At 42.9% G+C, this 20,319-nt stretch overlaps 1 protein-coding gene across 7 annotated transcripts in view; it reads left to right on the forward strand.

The window, feature by feature from the left end:
* Positions 1-3,433: 3,433 nt before the first annotated feature.
* Positions 3,434-20,319, forward strand: part of VPS13D (vacuolar protein sorting 13 homolog D) — a 236,908-nt gene continuing 220,022 nt past the window's right edge. For 2 of the 7 annotated variants that reach the window (XR_009047684.1, XM_057696667.1), the window contains exons 1-5: positions 3,434-3,584; positions 7,663-7,835; positions 13,247-13,324; positions 18,697-18,887; positions 18,982-19,062. Coding sequence is in view for 5 of the 7 variants with exons in the window: in XM_057696667.1 (XP_057552650.1) it covers positions 7,739-7,835; positions 13,247-13,324; positions 18,697-18,887; positions 18,982-19,062 (447 nt within the window). In the remaining 2 variants the exon portion in view is untranslated. The remainder of the gene's footprint in view (positions 3,585-7,662; positions 7,836-13,246; positions 13,325-18,696; positions 18,888-18,981; positions 19,063-20,319) is intronic. The other 5 variants (XM_057696624.1, XM_057696634.1, XR_009047679.1 and 2 more) reach the window with 4 other exon arrangements.

Raw genomic sequence — 20,319 nt, forward strand, 5'->3', positions numbered from 1 at the left:
CAAGAAACAGCCCCGTGTGCAGCAACGAATACCCAACGCAGCCAAAAACTAAATAAATATTTTTTAAAAAGTAGTCAGAAAAAAAGACACATTAAATACAGATGAACAAAAGGGGCAAGCCACAAGACTATGAGGCAGTGCCGAGACCAGCTCGGCGACTTGAGGTGAGTGACGGGTGCCGCAAGCTTAAAGAAAACACAGACACAGATTTAATAGAAAGATGGGACTGGGGGACTCATGACCTCTAGGATCAAGAGCCTTGCTGATTGATCCCACGTTGCTTTTATTGAGTTCTTGGCATAGCCTAAGGGTCTAACGCTTCCAGTTTAGTCCCATAAACAAGGCTATCTTTGAAATAAACACACAAAGGCCTCACATGACTGGGGCAATGATCTTTGCCTCCTGGGTTCGATTTGAGCAGGTGTGGATCTGAGCAGGGTGCAGATTTGAGCTGGGCATGGAGAGCAAAGCAGCCCTGGGGGCAGGAGACCTCTCTCAGAAGGATTAGGGGTCTGTGCCCCACCCCTGTTGGCCCCTCTGCGACTGTGCCTGTCTTAGGTTGTTCCTCCCCTGAGGAATCTTACCCGTCTCTGGCTAACCAGCCATCCTCCAGGGCCAAACAGGGTGATATGAGGTGTGCAAGTGAGAAAGGGGCTGCGCCCCCAGAGAGGGTCAATATTCTGTTTCCACGGTAGCCTATGCCACCATAGTCTCCACGACCAGCACCCTTAGCTCCTCCACTGCTCAAGCAGGACATTCTGCATCCAGTTACTCGGCCCACATACTTTAATTACTTTTAGTAACATTTACAAGGTTTCAGAAAGACTTCTGAATGTCTTCCCACAAGGCAGTGTTTCAAAAAACAAAACTGTACACCCCTACTTCCTATTTTGCTTCCCTACATTATTTCTCTTTAGTGCCTATCACCATCCTGTCCACTTTATATTTTATGCTGACTTTTTGTTGTCCGTCTCTCCTCCCCTGCTGGCATGTAAGCCCCAGGAGGGCAGGGATCTTTTATTTACTATTTATTTATTTATATAAATGTATTTATTTATTTATTGTCTATGTTGAGTCTTTGTTACTGCACACGGGCTTTCTCTACTTGCGGCGTGCTGGGACTACTCTTCATTGCGGTGCTCAGGCTCCTCATTGTGGTGGCTTCTCTTGTTGTGGAGCACAGGCTCTAGGTGTGTGGGCTTCAGTAGTTGCAGCACACAGGCTCAATAGTTGTGGCTCACGGGCTCAGTTGCTCCAAGGCATGCGGGATCTTCCTGGAACAGGAATTGAACCCCTTTCCCCTGCATTGGCAGGCGGATTCTTAATCTCTGCGCCACCTAGAAGTCCCAGGGATCTTTTAAATATCATCTTTATTGGGGAATATATTACAGAAAACACAAGTTCCCAATTTTAAGTGCACACTTCAATGAACTTTGACAACTGTATACAGCCTCGTGATCATCACATCAATCAAGACATAAAACAGCTCCATCACTCTGAAAAGTTCCCTCCTGTCCCTTCCTAGTCAATCCCCTCCCTCCACCCCTGGCCCCTGGCCACCACTAATGGGCTTGTGCTGTTCTAGTTTGGTCTCTTCTGGAATAGCATGGCAATGAAATCATTATGGTACATGGCCTGGTGTGGTCTGGCTTTTTTCCCCAAGCTAATACTTTTGAGATTCCCCTAAGATAGTACCTGTATCAGCAGTTTGCTCCTTTTTTCACTGCTGCGTAGTATTCCACTGTAGGGGTCCATTGTAATCTCTTATCCATTCTCCCATTGATGGATATTTTAATTGTTTCTTGTTTTGGGCTATGAAGAGTAAAGCTGCTATGAGTATTTGCATATAAGGCTTTGTGTGCACACGTGCTTTCACTTCTCTTGCGTAAATACCTGGCAGTGGGATGCCTTTGTGGTAAATGTATGTTGAGATTGGTAAGGAACTGAGGCCCAGAGACTCTCAGTGATACTGATTGAGGGGATGATGCCCTGGCATCTGCATTTTAAATAAACCCCCCAGGTACAGTCAGGAGTCTCTGTGCTGGAAGATCTGGAGCCTGAGATCCTTCAGCTCTGACAGCTGCCTTCCCTTCTGCCTTCCGTCTGTGGAGTCTGGGGTTTTACACCAAAACCTCAGCCTCTGAGGGCACCTAGTGTTGAGATTCTGATGGGTTGATCCCACCTCAGAGAAGCCCAGGCCTTGCTTGCTGTGAGTCAGCCCACAAGCACCTTCATTAGCTTAGCGTCATGAGGGTTGATAATTATTATGGTAAATAGATAAGCTTGCAATGTTGCCAGCCTGCGTCCTGCATCTTCTGACTTTATATGAGCCTGAGGTGTTCTTCCTGCCCTTCTGGTGATAATCTAAGGTGAGGCGTTCGTTTGTTTGTTCTTTCATAGCACCTTCATTGAGTCTTTTCTGTGCTAGGCCATGTGTAGGTACTGAAGAAATATCTGTGAAAAAGATACAATTTCTGCTGTCAGGGAACTTTCAGGGTGAGGAAGGATAACATAAGTATAAACAAATAAGTAAGATAATCTCATCTCAGGCAGCATTAAGTTCTGTGAAGATAATATAACAGGGTAATGGATGAGGGGAAATTTAGGTAGGGCAGCAGGGAAATTCTGAGACGGAATACTTGAAGCAAGGAGTGGGCTATATGATTACATGGAGCTGCCTTGTAGTCACATAAGTCTATTGATCACTTGAAATGCAGCTAGTTTGTATTGCGATGTGCCTTAGTGTAAAATATACACCAGATTTAAAAAACTAATATAAACCCTCCCCAAAATATCTTATTAATTTTTTCTATTGGTTACAGGTTGGGATGATAGTATTTAGAACATATTGGATTAAATAAAATATATTATTAATTTCACCTTTTTCTTTTTCCTTGAAAAAATGTACCAACTAAGTACATTTACTATGCAGCTTGCATTATATCCCCATTGGACAGCAGCGGTTTAGGGTAAAAGCATCCTAAGTAGAAAGATGCAAACGCAAAGGTTCTGGGGTAGGAACTGAAGGATGCTGGGCCAGAATGAGCCCGGGAAAGAGTGGCATAAATGGGAATGGAGGAAATTCACTAGGATCTTGGTGTCAGCTTTCTGAAGAGGTGGGTGTTAATTTCAGTCTAATGCGGAAGCGGTTTTAAGTAGAGAAGTGGCACGGTCTGAATTATGTTTTAAGAGACTCCTGCGGCTGCTAAGCGGAGAACCGACTGCGGGAGGGCCGTTGCAGAAAGAAGAATCCCGGGTTCCAATACTTCTGAGCCAATATGTCCTAAATATTATCATCTCACCCTGTAGCCTTCCCCTGGGACTCGGTTTATCCCCGCGCGGTAAAATGGCCGTTCTTCCGCTTCAGCCGCAGCACCTGCGCGCCTTGGAAGAGCTGCCGCCGGCGCCAGGGGGCCTCCTCGATGACTCGGCGCTCGGCTGGCCAGGCGCCGGCGCATCGCCCGCTCGATTGGTCGGGTCGGGGCTGGCTTGAGCGCCGCCGGCCAGCGAGCGCCATTGAGGAGCGGCGGAGAGGGAGCGCCGCGCAGTGCCGGGCTGGGGCGGGCGGCCCGGGACGCCGACAGGTACGGGCCGAGGCGGGCGGCGCCTGGCGGCGAGCAAGGCCGGGGGCCTCAGGGCGGGCCCGGGCCCGCGGTCGGCTGCTCTGGCTCCGCTTCAGACCTGGAGGCCCCGGCCTGCCTGCCTGCGGGGAGCGCGGCGGTGGGAGCCCGCGGAGCCCGGCGTCCGGCCCTCCGGACTCCTTGGGGGAGCTTTGGGGTGTCTGAGCCCCCGACAGCCCCGAGCGCCCCGCCTTCACCGGGACCCCCGCGTTTGAGCTCCCGCGGGAACCCCAGCCACACGTTCGGGCGTCCCGAGCCTCCGGCGTCCGTGTCCTGGGGAGTCCGAGCCCCCGCCGGACCCCGCACCCTTTCCAGGGTCGGGACAGCTTGCTGCCCTGGGATCGAGGGGGTGTCAGCCCGCGGCTCCCCGCCGGAGCCTCGGTCTCCACGCGACAGCCCAGTGTATGAGCCCCCTAGCTCACGCCCAAGAAATGGGGTTCCAGTCAGGGCTTCCTAGGGTCTTAACCACCGCCCCCTCCAGCCTTCTGGGGTCACGCTCTGGGATGGGGACGTCGGGCCTCAAACCTCTCTTTGCTCCTTGCCCCCCGCGGTCACGCCCTGGCTGAGCCCCTCCTTCCGGGGCTGGGACGCCCGGCGCCGTTCCCTCCAGGCTCTACCTGGGAGGTGGGGTCTCTGTCCGCTGGAGCCGGGCGTAGGGTTCTGAGAGCAGAGGGGCGGCGGGCGGAGCCTCGTCTGCTGGGCAGTCTCTTTCCTGCGGGGCCCCGGGCCTGGCCCCCGCCCCTGTCCGACCTCTGACCTCCGACCTCCAAGCTACCTGTGCCGGCCGCCCTGAGCCCCGCCTCCTCCGCTCTCGCGTCCTGCTGTCAACCCTTGCTACCCAGGGCTCTAACCGCCCCTCTAGGGAGGGACCTGGCTCAAGGTCATGGCCAGCTGTCTGCCAGCCCGTGGGCTGAGCACTGATTCCTCAGTGCCACCTGCCCCACCGATTAGGGGAGGCCAGGTGGGGGTTAGTGCCAGGCAGCTGCCTAGAAGTCCTGATGGACCAGAGTGTAAAAAACGCTTTGGGATTCTGGCCAGTCTGGCGGCTCTTCCTGACATCGGATTCCTTAAGGGAATCCTTGAAGTGGCCTCAAGCCTGGTTAGCAGAGCTAATGGATGCCTCTGGTTTCGGCCTCATTGTACTGCCTATGGCGTTTTATAGGGCTTCTCACCCCATTTTTTAATCTGTTCTTTGTATTCATCCACTTCAGGGGAGATGGGGGTAGGGCCTGATCTTGTGTACATACTGACGGTTGTTTCCCTCTAGTACTGGGAGAGCACTTATAGTTGGCACTTCAGAGTTTGTTGGCATTTAGGGCCAGAATCAATGGCAGTAACTTCAAAAATAGGAGTCCTCTGACTTTGGCTTTTTGCCTAAGTGTGTTTGGAGTCTACGTAGTAAGACTAGATTAGTTGGGTTCATGTTTTGTTTTCATAGATTTACTTATTTAAAGTTATAATAAAGAAGTGTTTATTCAGGCTGTTAAACATTTCTTGTTTTAAGAAATTTGTTCTTGTAATATCTTCTTTAAATAAATGTACCTGATAATTTTTACCAGATTTCTAATTTTACCTAAAATGTAGCTTTAAAAAAGATCTTTGGAAAGAAATTAGTATTTTGCCAAATGCTGTTTGTTTTCTTATGTTTTTACTGTCATTGTTGACAAACAAAAGTTTATCTTTTCTGGAAGTGCAAGACACTTGACAAATAAAAACCAACTTTCCCTGGAGGTTAACTCTTGTAGAGCTTTGTGTTTTGGGGTTTTTGGTGGGTGGAGGCCTCTCAGTTGGGATAAGAGTATCTTCAGGCACTAAGATGAATCACTAGGGGTGGGGCAAAGTGCTTGGAAAGGAGCCCAAAAGGGCAAGTTCCAAGTGGGATGCCTGCTACAGCAAACCTGGAGTGTCAGGCTTGGTGGGCTGGCTCAGAGCAAGATTTGGAGCCCACAGTTCTAACTAGGGTCTATCAGCTGAGCAATCTTGAAACCCATTTAAACTTTTGTGTCTCAAGTTCCCTCATGTTAACTTTATGGAATACTAAAAGTAATCTCTATTTTTTGTAATGCTAATAAACACCAGTTATTCTAATGGACAGTAGTAAATCAGTCCTGAAAGTCAGTACTACAGCTGGAACCAGATTTCTGGTGTTCGTAATTACTAAGGTAGTTCGTTGTATCAGCATCACCTGGTGTCCAGGTACCAGTAATGCAGTTCCAGGACATTTAAGAACTCTGATAAACGACTGCCGGCTCCCTTCCATTTATATCATTTTACGAATGATCCTGATGAACCAATTTGCAAAATTGATTTCAGGAAGGCTTAAAGAGGATCAGTGCAGAATATGAAGTTCATTGATACAATCTCTTAGGCCATTTTTGCCTTAATCTAGGACAAGGTTTATCAACCTCGGTACTATTGGCATTTTGGACTGGATAATTCATTGCTATGGGGGGGCTCTCTTGTGCATGGCAGAGAGTTTAGCAGCCTCCATGGTCTCTTCTCGTAAGGTACCAGTAGCAGTCCCCCCAGTCATGATATTCAGAAATGTCTCTAGACATTGCCAAGTCACATCTGGATGAGAACCTCTGATCAGGACAGTCTAGTCCCCAGGTCAGTCGCCAAAAGCAAGCTGTTTAATGACCAGTTACATCGAAAAGATACACAACTTTAAATTGTATGTAATTTTTGGTAAATTTATAAGTGACTGATCCTTGCAGCTGCATCAAAATGCAGATGTATTGGTTTGGCCCTCCATTTACTAGTGGGGACATCTTACAGTGCTTTTCATCCCATCTTTCTTTCTTTTTTTTTTTTTAGAGTATAGTTGATTTACAATATTGTGTTAGTTTCAGGTGTACAGCAAAATGATTCAGTTATTTATATAGGTATTTCAGATTATTTTCCATTATAGATTTTTATACAATATTGAATATTACCTGTGTTATACAGTAAAGCCTGGTCACTTACATATAGTAGTGTGTATCTGTTAATCCCATACTGCTAATTTATTTCTCCCCTCTTCCCCCTTTAGTAACCATAAGTTTGTTTTCTGTGTCTGTGAGTCTGTTTCTGTTTTGTATATAAATTCATTTATATTATTTTTTAGATTTCACATATAAATGATATCATAATATTTGTCTCTCTCTGTCTGACTTCACTTAGTTTGATATTCTCCAGGTTCATACATGTTGCTGCAAATGGCAGTATTTCCTTTTTTTATGGCTGAGTAGTATTCCATTGTGTATATATGTACCGCACCTTTTTATTTTTTTAAGATTTATTTTACTATTTATTTATTTTTGGCTGCTTTGGGTCTTTGTTGCTGCACATGGGCTGTCTCTAGTTGTGGCAAGTGGGGCTACTCTTTGTTGTGGTGCAAGGGTTTCTCATTGCAGTGGCTTCTTGTTGCAGAGCATAGGCTCTAGGCATGCGGGCTTCAGTAGTTGCAGCACGTGGGCTCAGTAGTTGCGGCACATGGGCTCAGTAGTTGTGGCACTTGCTCTGTGGCATGTGGGATCTTCCTGGCCCAGGGATCAAACACATGTCCTCTGCATTGGCAGGTGGATTCTTAACCACTGTGCCACCAAGGAAGCCCCTATACCACACCTTCTGTATCCATTCATCTGTTGATGGACACTTAGGTTGCTTTCATGTCTTCGCTATTGTAACTAGTGGTGCAATGAACATTGGTCACCCCATCTTTTCTTTCCTTCTTTCTTTTTTTTTTTTTTAATATTTATTTATATGGCTGCTCCGGGTCTTAGCTGAGGCATACGGGATCTTTGTAGTGGCAAGCAGGATTGTTAGTTGTGGCATGTGAACTCTTGGTTGCAGCTTGTGGATCTAGCTCCCTGACCAGGGATCGCACCTGGGCCCCCTGCTTTGGCAGCACAGAATCTTAGGCATTGGACCTCCAGGGAAGTCCCCCCAATCTTTTCTTAAATCTGTGCTTTGCATCCATACACCTTTAGGGCAGGTAGAGTAGGATATCAGCTTGGAAAAATTGGTTTTTCTGTTCATTTCCTTTTTTTTTTTCCCATAGATTCTTCTGTGACCATGAGAGAGAGAAATAAAGAATGATCCATGAGTTTTAAACACTGTGTCTTGAGGATATAGTCATGTTGGAAGGTCTCGTAGCCTGGGTCCTCAATACCTATCTGGGGAAGTATGTCAGTAACCTGAACACTGACCAGCTCTCTGTTGCGCTTCTGAAAGGTGAGTACATGTATCTTTTTGAAGTATGCTTTGCAGATTGTGTTTCTATTTTTTATGTTCTTTTTGTTGTATTGAGAATAATAAACCTTGATGGCCAGGTGGCTTTGTATTAAATATATGTAAAAGGAAATAATATTCTCCCGTATGACACCGATTATTATTACAGGGTAACTTAAGTATGTAGCTGGATTGTTGTAGATTTTAGGGGACTACTTAATATTAAAAGGGAAAAAAAAAAGACTATGCTACTGGTGACTGTGCTTTACCGCAGTTAATTTTTTAGTTTTGTGAAGCTTTGTGGAGGCAGCCAGGATGTAGTGACAATGGCATTGGCTTCAGCTTCAAATCCTGCTGTGTTACCTGTTGGCTATATGAACAAACACTGGAATACTGGGCTTCAGTTTCTTTAGAAAAAGAGGGTAATACACCTTTACAGCATTGCTATTAGGATCGAGCGGAGTGACCACTGACGCGCCTGTCCTGCTGGCATGTAATAGACACCTGGTAGAAGTCTTTAAATATGTTACTGTGGGGGTCTTCCAACAGAATTTCTGAGGTCTTGTCTTACTGAATAGTAAAGTACCTAAAGCTTGAGACCTTTTAGCCTTTACAAGCTTATACTTTGTAAATGCAGTTCAATGGTTTGATGTGGGGATTGGAAAGCTGCTTTCTTCTCCTTCTCCTTGTTTTAAGTTCTCTTCACTCACCTCAGAATGGGATCCTTTAACAAATCTAGCGAAAGCAGATAAAGTCAGTTTGCAAACATGTAGAATCATAGAAAGAGGAAAGGAGGCCTCAAATATAGTGGAAACCTCCTGGGCTTCCTGGGAGTCTGAGTTTTGGCAAGTGGACCAGGGCAGGTTAGTGAGGCTGTCAGTGATGTGGATGTGTGTATAGTCTGAGCACAGGGTGCAGTGATTTTTCTGTCCCCAGAGGCGGTGTTTTCTGAGGTTTTCTAACCCACCTAATCCAGTGGAATGATCATGGCAGCAGTAGGCGGTGGGGAGCTGGCATGGCTGTACCTCCCTGCTCCCTCACTTTCATTGGAAACAGAAGTGGGTTTTTTCCTATTCTTCGGCTTTTGCTTCTGCCGTTTCCTAGAAGGGAGCTACTTAGTGGAAAGTGAAAGTGACCACTTGTCAGGGACTGGGCTGTGTTAAAAGTACAGTAGTTCAAGTTCATCTCTTTGGTCACTTGTTGATGTTCTCAGACATACTGTAAAGCTAACCAGGTTGTACAGGGCAGGTAACGGCCTAGAAGGACCCCAGCAAACCACAACATTGCTAATAACAGAGCTGGCTTTCTCAAGAGTGGTGTGGTAAGAAGGATGTTTGCTAAACAAATGAAGAAAGAGAAATTTTGGTATCTGATAAATCATAGTGTCTATACTAATAATAGATTTATAATCTCAGTAATTTTAGACAGAATATATCTTGTAAGGACAGCTATATGTGTCTCTGAAGCTTTCTACTGCTTTTCTGTGCTTATCTCTTCTTAAAAAGTATTCTCTATGGCTTTTAATGAACCTGTGGGAATTTGAGGAATGTTTCTCTACAGAATAGAAAAATCCTTTTTCTTCCGTAACTGGTGTCAGTTAGGTACTCCATCCTTATGGGTCCAAAGCATACCACAATGCTTGGCCAGAAAAGCTTTGGAGCATCACAGCGCACTGAGAATGGCTTTGTAAAGGAGTTGACACTTTTTGTTGGTCTTGATGACGTAGTTAAGCAGTGTTTGGGGGCAGAAGGTACTAGATAGGAATAAGAATGTTGTTTCAGTCTGTCTGCAAATATTTATAGATGCTTTGGAAGATGCAAAGGAGACTGAAATAGTGGTCAAGGGTATGGATTTTGTAGCCAGACTAGGTTTGAATCCCGGTTCCTCCATTTACCAGTAACTTGGGCAAATTACTCAAATTCTTTTTTTCTTCTTCTTCCAGTTTTATTGAGATGTGATTGATACAGAGCACTGTATAAGTTTAAAGTGTACAGTATAATGGTTTGACTTACATGCGTCATGAAATGATTATCACAAGTTTAGTGAGCATCCATCATCTCATCTAGATGCAAAATTAAAGAAATAGAAAAAACCCTTTTTTTTCTTGTGATGAGAATCTTAGGATTTACTTTCAACTTTCATATGTAACATATTTAACTCTATTTATCATGTTGTACGTTACATCCCTAAATTACTCAAATTCTTAATGCTTCAGTCTCCCTTTCTGCAAATTGGAGATAATATTAACTATCTCATAAGGTTCTAAGGACTGAACACATTAACACAGGTCAAAGAGCTTAGACCTGTTCTTGGCCCTCAGTTAGTCAGTCATCCTCATCATTGGGTCATCAACATATGGTTAGCTGGTGGGTTGGACTTCAAGGGTAGATTGTGCACACGTGCTGAAAGCAATAAAAATGCAGAGTAGCATGAGTAGTTGAAGGACAGAGAGAGCACTTGTATAACATTTCATTTGTTCAGTCATTCCACCAACTTTCAATGAGCACCTGCTTTGGGTAAGGATCTGTGTTATGGAATGATACAAAAAGGGGAGACAGTAGAAAATACTTAGAGCTCAGGCATAGGGTCTAACCCTGTTTCACCACTTAGCAGCTGTTTGTGACTGTGAGCGAGTTACGTAAGCCTCCTCTTCACCCCCTCTTCCTCTTGTCACCAGAGATCAGACAGGTCTGGTATGAACTCTAGCACTACCACTGACCAGCTCTATGATTTTTAAGCAGACTGCTTGTCCTCTAAGCCTCATTTTTCTTACCTTAAAAATGAAGAAAAAATAGTATTTCCTCCTGTCTTTGTGAGGATCAAATGAAGAAATGCATATGAAGTGCTTGGTACATAGTAAGATCTCACTAAATGATAGCGCTCCTCCTCCTCCTCGTCATCATCCCAGCTCCGCCTCTATAGTTCATGCCCTCAGAGAGCCATTAACCTGTCTAGAGACAGAAATAAGTATACAGTAATACGAGGCAGTACATATTATGTTGTTATAATAGAGATACAGGCGTCATGCAGTGGAGGGGAACCATTCATCCTGTCTGGAGGACCCTGGGAAAGCTCTTCTGGCTTTGGAGTGGGTCTTCGCAGGATTTTGATAGATGGCCTGGGCTGGGTGACCACATTCCAGGCAGAATGAGGCGTGTGAGTGGAGGCAGAAGGCTGAAACCTGCAGGGTGTGTTTGGGGCCAGAAGATAGCAGCTGCCAGTGCTGAGTCGCTGAGTCAAGAAATCTGAACTCTGGGCATACATTTAGATTCCCCCTCCTTTTTTTTGTTTTGTTTTGTTTTGTTTTAAAAAAGCTTTGAACCTCAGTTTGGTCTTTTAAAATGAGGTTGGCTTCCCTAGAACTGAGGGAGGAGGATTGTGTAGTCATTAGGTATTACTCTAAATTCTCCCCAGTTCTAGTGACTAGATTTCTTGTTAATCTGAGGTGAGGAATTTTTGGATGAGAGAGCCATCCATAACTAAGTCTGCACATTATCTGTCTGAAAATCAACGGACATTATTATCTATAAGGTGCTCATCTATGCTAGGTGCTTTGTGGCCTGGTCCCTCGGAGGGACCTTTCCAGCAGGGCCAGTTGTGGTTGTATATGAGTGGGTGGGAAGGTAGGAAGCCTTTGGTCTGTGTTTTGCCTGATTCCCTTGTTTTTGACTTACTGTGGGCTGCCATTTCTCCTCATTCCTTCCTGTGTCCTCTCCTTTCTGGACCACCGCCTTTGCTCTCTGTGCTTCAGCTTCTTTAATTTTTCATTGCATGAATTGCCTGCAGTTCCTTCCACTTCTCCATGCTCTACAGCAGCCATGGAAACCTGGGGCCGTCTGCCTTTGTGACAGATTTGGGTATTGAAAAATAGGGCAAATGATTCAGATTGCAAATGTTGCTCTTCAGAAGAAGAAACTATCTGCTTTCCTCCCTTCAAGTCAGTCTCAATTGATAAGGAATGTTTCATGTTTCTTCCCCCTTATGCTCTTTTCTCCCCAAATGTGGATAGAGGGTTGTTTCTGGGCTCTCTGAGATGATTAACTTCTCCTTTTGGTTAGTCTTAAGGTAAGTGGAGTCCCAGGTGGACAGATGTTCCTGCAAAAGCCTGAAAAATAAGTTGGGTGCCTTTGCTCAGAATCTGCCAAAATGCTAGCTTTGAATTCTTTAGACGCCAATAACGTGCAAGTCTTAATCATTCAAAGGGGAAAATAATCAAGTTTCTTGTATCAGTTTGTCTTTTGAGGAAAAGACTTGCTTTCCTTTCTTCTGGGTTCTCTTACCAGTTAATGGTTGCTGGGTGGTTGTCTGTACTCCCTGTTCTTGAGAATGTATTTCAGACAGACTTAAGTGACTCAGAAATTGACTTGTGTTGCACAAACAAGCAACTTTATAAAATGATGGCTGTTTCCTCAGCTCTTTGAAGGTGGGGACCCTGCCTGCCAGTGTTTTTATTCCCAGTGGCAGCACAGTGCCTTAGGCACAGGGGAGGGATCAGTATGTATTGGGTTGGCCAAAAAGTTCGATCAGGTTTTTCCCATAAGCTCGTTCCAGAAGAAACTTTTTGGCCAACCCAATATGTGTGAAGGGATGATTTCCATAGCTGGGAGGAGAGATCTAGCTGCACCCTTGTGACTAGTCCTTCAGTCTGCTTTGGAGACATCTTGTGCATTTAGATTTAGGTAATTATAAGAACTGATTCTGAAAAGGACCTTCCGTGGTGGTTCCTGTTCATGCCTTTGCTCTCTGACTGGTTATTACACCTGCGAGTGAAGGTGCAGAGGAGAATCTGCAGAGGTGGTCTCTCTAGAGGAGACAGTATAATTCCTCTTGATGCCCAACTTTATTGAACTCTCCGGGGCTCTCAGACGTGGTGTGGAGTATACCCATTTTGGGGAAGGGAGAGGGCAGTGGGTAAGGAGAGCTTGTTAAAAATTGAAAATTTCTGTTTCAGTCCCAGAGATATCTGGGCAGGGGACCCAGGAGCCTGCATTTCATCCCAGGTGATTCAGATGTTAATGGTCCTCTGGTGGAATATTAGCCTAAACTAGGGGTCTGTAAACCGGCCAGCTGGGCAGATCCCCCTTCGAGCTGAGAGTGGCTTTTCCGTTTTTAAAGGCGCGTAAAGAAAAAAACAAAGGAGAATATGCAGTTGACACTATAAGGCCCAAGGTGTTTACTGTCTGGCTCATTGGAGTTAGACCCATGCCTAAATCCTTCATCCACTGGTAAGCTTCAGCTGTTATTTACATGTCAGAGTGGGCTGGTTGGGAAATTAGTACAGAGAGTGCACATTGGTATAGCCTGGGCCTAGATGTGAAACTCTCCCTTTACCCTTCACTAATTTAATTTGCACACAGTAGGCACCTGCTGCGTTTGTTGGATGAACATGTTAATATGGTGTTTTTATTTTTTAGGTGCTGTTGAATTAGAAAACTTGCCTTTAAAGAAAGATGCCTTGAAAGAACTGGAATTACCATTTGAAGTCAAAGCTGGTACGTGGAACAAGGGAGAGCCGAGTCTTACATTGTGTGGAACATGAAAACTGAGTCCTGGAGTTTGGCTCTGTTGGACCAGGAAGAGGCAGGATAGGAAGGGTAGAGTTTAGATCAGTCTTCAAGTGTGGTCTCTAGGCTGCTAGTATCAGGATGATCTTGGGGGCAGGGGTGGGGAGGTCAGGTGGCCTCCCCCTAGACTTACTGAATCAGAGTCTCTGAGGGAATGTTGTTGAACCTGCATCTTTTTTTTCTTTTTTCTTTTTGAACCTGCACCTTTAATAAGCACCCCAGCTGATTCTGATGTTTACTAAAGTCTGAGAACTTCTGCCGTAGATACAGGGGGTTCTTATTTTCAGAGAATTATACATATTACCGAGAGACAGTTTACTCTGTTGAATGAAAGGGGGGCTCTGGGACAGTATGCTTGGGTTTCGATTCCATATCTGCCATTTTCTGGCTGTGTGACCTTCCGTAACCACTCTGTGCGTGCATCCTCATCTTTAAGATGGGATAATACTAGTACCTACATCGTAGGGTTGTTGAGAGGAATACCTGAGTTAATGCATTAAAATTACTAGAACAGTGCCCAGCACACTCAGTCAATGTTTGCAGTTCTTATTGGAGTCTTGCAGTTACTAGATTTGGTAAGGAAACAAAAATTATCACAGAATAAAAATATTCTCTATTAAGTGACCACTTATAAAATTAGTCCCTCTTTAGATACCACTTGTCATTGAACAATAGCCTGTTGATGTCAGTCTTTCCCTTATTTTGAGGGTACTTATATTACAATAAAGTGCAAGTACAATGCAAATCAGTTGCTAGGTGAAATAAAATAGAAATCTTGCAAGAGATTTAGGCTTTCTTGAAGTTAATTCAAGTCATAGGTGAACTGCCAGAATCATAAGCAAAGGCACTGGCAAGTTGAATCTGAAAGAAAAACTCTCAAGAATGATGAAATGGTGGATACTTCCAAAAGAGTTCTAATTTGAATATCAAAGGTTTGAGAGGTTCTAAGGAAAAATTGATGTTTTCTAATATTTTGGCAAAAATGACCCTTTTTATGCTTGTCCCACAAAATTTAAATGTAACACATGTTATATTTTGCTGTCAAATAATTGTCCTCCCAGTTAATTTAGGTTAGAATTGCAACTATGCAATAATTATTGTAAAATTCTTTGTTGTAAAAATTGGTGTATGGTTTCAGTTATAATATAAATTTTATTAAATGTAAGAAACTTTTTTTTTAAGCTCTTTATTGGACTATAATTGCTTTACACTCTTGTACCAGTTTTTGAGGTACACCAAAGTGAATCAGCTGTATTTATACATATGTCCCCATATCCCCTCCCTCCTGTGACTCCTTCCCACCCTCCCTGTCCTGGCCCTCTAAAGCATCACCCATCATTGAGTTGATCTCCCTTTGTTATGCAGCAACTTCCCACTAGCTATTTTACATTTGGTAGTGTATCTATGTCTGTGCTACTCTCTCACTTCATCCCAGCTTCCCCTTCGCCCCCCCACCCCCAACCCCAGCCCCGTGTCCTCAAGTCCATTCTCTACATCTGCATCTCCACTCTTGCCCTGTCACTGGGTTCATCAGTACCATTTCTTCAGATTCCATATATACGAGTTAGCATACAATATTTGTTTTTGTCTTTCTGGCTTACTTGTCTCTGTATGACAGTCTCTAGGTCTATCCACCTCACTACATACAGTTCAATTTCATTCCTTTTTATGGCTGAGTAATATTCCATTGTATATATGTGCCACATCTTCTTTATCCATTCATCTGTTGATGGGCATTTAGGTTGCTTCCTGGCTATTGTAAATAGTGCTGCAATGAACATTATGCTACTTATTTCTTTTTGGATTATGGTTTTCTCTGGGTATATGCCCAGTAGTGGGATTACTGGGTCATATGGTGGTTCCATTTTTAGTTTTTTAAGGAACCTCCAAACTGTTTTCCATAGTGGCTGTACTAACTTACATTCCCACCAACAGTGCAGGAGAGTTCCCTTTTCTCCACACCCTCTCCAACATTTATTTTTTCTAGATGTTTTGATCATGGCCATTCTGACCAGTGTGAGGTGATACCTCATTGTGGCTTTGACTTGCATTTCTCTAATGATTAGGGGTGTTGAGCATCTTTTCATGTGTTTGTAAGCCATCTGTATGTCTTCTTTGGAGAAATGTCTATTTAGATCTTCCGCCCATTTTGGATTGGGTTATTTGCTTTTTTGGTATTAAGCTGCGTGAGCTGCTTGTATATTTTGGAGATTAATCCTTTGTCCATTGCTTCATTGGCAAGTATTTTCTCCCATTCTGAGGGTTGTCTTCTTGTCTTGTTTATGGTTTCTTTTGCTGTACAAAAGCTTTTAAGTTTCATGAGGTCCCTTTTGTTTCTTCTTGATTTTATTTCCATTATTCTAGGAGGTGGCTCCAAAAGGATCTTGCTTTGATGGATGTCATAGAGTGTTCTGCCTATGTTTTCCTCTAGGAGTTTTATAGTGTCTGGCCTTACATGTAGGTCTTTAATCCATTTGGAGTTTATTTTTGTGTATGGTGTTAGGAAGTGTTCTAATTTCATTCTTTTACATGTTGCTGTCCAATTTTCCCAGCACCACTTATTGAAGAGGCTGTCTTTTTTCCGTTGTATATTCTTGCCTCCTTTGTCAAAGATAAGGTGCCCATATGTGCTTGGGTTTACCTCTGGGTTCTCTATTCTGTTCCGTTGATCTTCCTTTCTATTTTTGTGCCAGTACCATACTGTCTTGATCACTGTGGCCTTGTAGTATAGTTTAAAGTCAGGAAGCCTAATTCCACCAACTCCGTCTTTCCTTCTCAAGATTGCTTTGGCTATTCGGGGTCTTTTGTGTTTCCATACAAATCGTAAGATTTCTTGTTCTAGTTCTGTGAAAAATGCCATAGGTAATTTGATAGGGATTGCATTGAATCTGTAAATTGCTTTGGGTAGGATAGTCATTTTCACAGTGTTGATTCTTCCAATCCAAGAACATGGTATGTCTCTCCATCTGGTTGTGTCGTCTTTGATTTCTTTCATCAATGTCTTATAGTTTTCTGCATACAGGTCTTTTGCCTCCTTAGGCAGGTTTATTCCTAGGTATTTTATTCTTTTTGTTGCAATGGTAAATGGGAGAGTTTCCTTAATTTCTCTTTCTGCTCTTTTGTTGTTAGTGTATAGGAATGCAAGAGCTTTCTGTGCATTAATTTTGTATCCTGCTACTTTACTAAATTCATCGATTAGTGCTAGCAGTTTTCTGGTAGAGTCTTTAGGTTTTTCTATGTATAATATATCATCTGCAAAGAGTGACCATTTTACTTCTTCTTTTCCAATTTGGATTCCTTTTATTTCATTTTCTTCTCCGATTGCTGTGGCTAAAACTTCCACAACTGTGTTGAATAATAATGGTGAGAGTGGGCACCCTTGTCTTGTTCCTGTCCTTAGAGGGAATGCTTTCATTTTTTCACCATTTAGAACAATGTTGGCTGTTGGTTTCTCATATATGGCTTTTATTATGTTGAGGTAATTTCCTTCTATGCCCATTTTCTGGAGAGTTTTTTATCATAAATGGATGTTGAATTTTGTCAAAAGCTTTTTCCGCATCTATTGAGATGATGATATGTTTTTTATCTTTCAGTTTGTTGATATGATGTATCACATTGATTGATTTGCGTATATTGAAGAATCCTTGCATTCCAGGGATAAACCCCACTTGATCATGGTGTATGATCTTTTTAATGTTAGCTAGTATTTTGTTGAGGATTTTTGCATCTATATTCATCAGTGATATTGGCCTGTAATTTTCTTTTTTTGTGACATGTTTGCCTGATTTTGGTATCAGGGTGATGGTGGCCTCATAGAATGAGTTTGGGAGTGTTCCTCCTGCTATATTTTGGAAGAGTTTGAGAAGAATAGATGTTAGCTCTTCTCTAAATGTTTGATAGAATTCGCCTGTGAAGCCATCTGGCCTTGGTCTTTGGTTTGTTCAGAGATTTTGAATCAGTCTCAATTTCCGTACTTGTGATTGGTCTGTTCGTAGTTTCTATTTCTTCCTGCTTCAGTCTTGGAGGATTGTACTTTTCTAAGAATGTATCCATTTTTTCCACGTTATCCAATTTATTAGCATATAGTTGTTTGTAGTAGTCTCTCATGATCTTTTGTATTTCTGCGGTGTCTGTTGTTACTTCTCCTTTTTCATTTCTAATTCTGTTGATTTGTATCTTCTCTCTTTTTTTCCTGATAAGTTTGGCTTATGGTTTATCAATTTTGTTTATCTTCTCAGAGAACCAGCTTTTAGTTTTATTGATCTTTGCTATTGTTTCCTTCATTTCTTTTCCATTTCTTTCTGATCTGATCTTTATGATTCTTTCCTTCTGCTCACTTTGGGGTTTTTTTGTTCTTCTTTCTCTAATTGTTTTAGGTGTAAGGTCAGTTTGTTTATTCGATATTTTTCTTGTTTCTTGAGGTAGGACTGTAAAAACTTACTTTCATTTTTCTAGATAAAGTCAAAATTAAAATATTTTTTCTTTATTTGTTGTAAGATTTCTTCATTTGTTACTGGATTATACAGTTGATCACTTGGTGTCAGTGATGCTCTTTTATCCTAAATATAACAGATTGATCCTGCTCGAATTGTAGATCTTAGACAGCAGTGATCCCACTCTGATAACAGGTGCTGCATTCAGAGATAGACTGTTAGTTGGGCTGTGTGGATCTCTGAGAGATCCTCTAGGACAGTTCACTTGCTCTTATGTGTTATTCCTTAGTGGTGACTTGCCTATTAATTGAACTGAAAGAAGCCTTGTGTTCTAGGAGGCTTGGCTAGGAATGGTAGAACTTGGGAAATAAGTGTCACCAGTCCATTTAGCTTTCCCATCAGCCTGAGTTCTCATGAAGAATTGGAGTTCTTTCCTGATAGAGTACCACTGCAGCGTGACTTGCATTTCAGTTGCTGTGTTCAAGATTGGATGTATCATTAAGTCTGATAATTCCTAATAAGTTCCTGTCCACCAGCTAATTAATAATGAACAAGAAATGAGTTGTGTGCTCACAGGCTTGTGCAGGTGCCAAGGGAAGAGAGACACCCCCAGGAAGTTTATGATGTAGTCCTGTGGGGAAGAGGTACTTTCCACAGGGGAGATATGTTGAGATACGAAAAAGTCACACTAATCTCACAGACCTCAGCCTACTAACGTTTGTTCTACATGTACGTGAACTTGCTGCTTGTTTTCTTAAATTAAAAAATAAATGGTAAAAATAATGATACTCCTTAAAGAAGACTAGAATACAGAAGAATAGAATTAAAAATGTGTGCAGACATTTAACAACCCTGTCCTTTTTCCAGGCTTAATTGGGAAAGTAACTCTTCAGATTCCCTTCTATCGCCCCCATGTGGACCCTTGGGTGATCTCCATCTCCAGCCTTCACTTAATTGGAGCCCCTGAAAAAATACAGGATTTCAATGATGAAAAGGAGAAGCTGTTGGAAAGGGAACGCAAGAAAGCTCTCCTTCAGGCCCTGGAGGAAAAATGGAAGGCAAGGCAGAAATCCTTTTGGCCATGAGAGTGGTGGTGGTGAGACTCTCTAGAGTGAAGCTAGATTCTGCTAACACCACCTCTTTCCTTTGCAGAGTGAACGCCAGCAGAAAGGGGAGTCCTATTGGTATTCAGTTACTGCCTCGGTAGTTACGAGAATTGTGGAGAATATTGAAGTAAGTCCTAATGGCTTTTATTAAGTGTGAACACAGAAGGGATCGCTGAGGCTTAAGTGCACTTCACGTTGCTTGTTTCTTGTGGGTTTACTGATAACAGGGTGACTGCAGAGAGCACTGACTGCTCAGGTGTGCCTTTTCATAGGTGGTGTCAGAGGGAGAACCTGAAAAGCGAGTCCCGCTCTGGGCAGACACAGGTTTTTTTTGCTTCAATTAGTGTGAGTAGGAGTTTTCATTTCACTGACATTTTGCTTCATTTTCTTTTTGAATGTTGGAACCCCACTTGCTGAAGGATTTACCTCCTAAGAAGCCAGGTCAGCTGAGTCTTCATGACTATATTGTTTCAGGGCAAATCACTTAACCTCTCTGGTCTGTTTCTTCACCTGTACAGTGAGAGAGGGTGGATGTGGTTTCTAATTGATCACATGGTACACTGTGAACAGCCCACTAAGGTATTTACGCTCACTGATATGCCTGGAGGCAGTTTGATGAGTTACAGTGCTAGGGCTGTTAGCCATAATTTTCTGCTTTAATTAGTGCTTTGTTTTGTCCTCAAAAACTAGATTAGGTTCACACTAATTTTTAGGAATGGCAGAAGAGCTAGCGCATGCCTATTACTGCCAGGGTTTTCTTGCAATGCCAATGTGACACCGGCTACGTGTTTTTAAGGTGTCCCACTTCCCCCCAAAATTCAGTCTAAGGTGGTTGAATTCATAACTTTTATAGTGTTGGTAAAAAGATCAGTACATTTGAGGTGACTGCTTTGAATTCTTTTTTAGGCAGTTATTTATTTTTGCTGTCATTGATTAAAAAAATTCTCATTTTTATTTTATTTTTAATAATTGCTTTATTGAGGTTTAGTTCACATATCATAAAGTTCACACTTTTAAAGTGTACAATCTAGTGTTTTTTGTTATGTTTACAAAGTTGGGCATTGATCACCACTGTCTAATTCCAGAACATTTTCATCATCCCAAAAGAAGCTCCACACCCAACTAGTAGCCACTTCCAACTCCCCTTTCCATCCAGCCCCCTGCAACCACACGTCTACTTCATGTATTCGCTTAGTCTGGACATTTCATATCAATGGGGCCGTACACTAAGTGGCCTTTTAGCATAATGCTTTCAAGGTTCATCCATGTTGGTGTGTATCAGTACTTTATTCTTTTTATGACCAAATAATATATTCTAGTGTATGGATTGGCAAAGATAAACAAAGCTGCAGTGAAGTGAAAGTGGTGAATACAGACTTTATTC

Source organism: Hippopotamus amphibius, chromosome 1, assembly GCF_030028045.1.
Source record: "Hippopotamus amphibius kiboko isolate mHipAmp2 chromosome 1, mHipAmp2.hap2, whole genome shotgun sequence".
NCBI lineage: Eukaryota > Metazoa > Chordata > Mammalia > Artiodactyla > Hippopotamidae > Hippopotamus > Hippopotamus amphibius.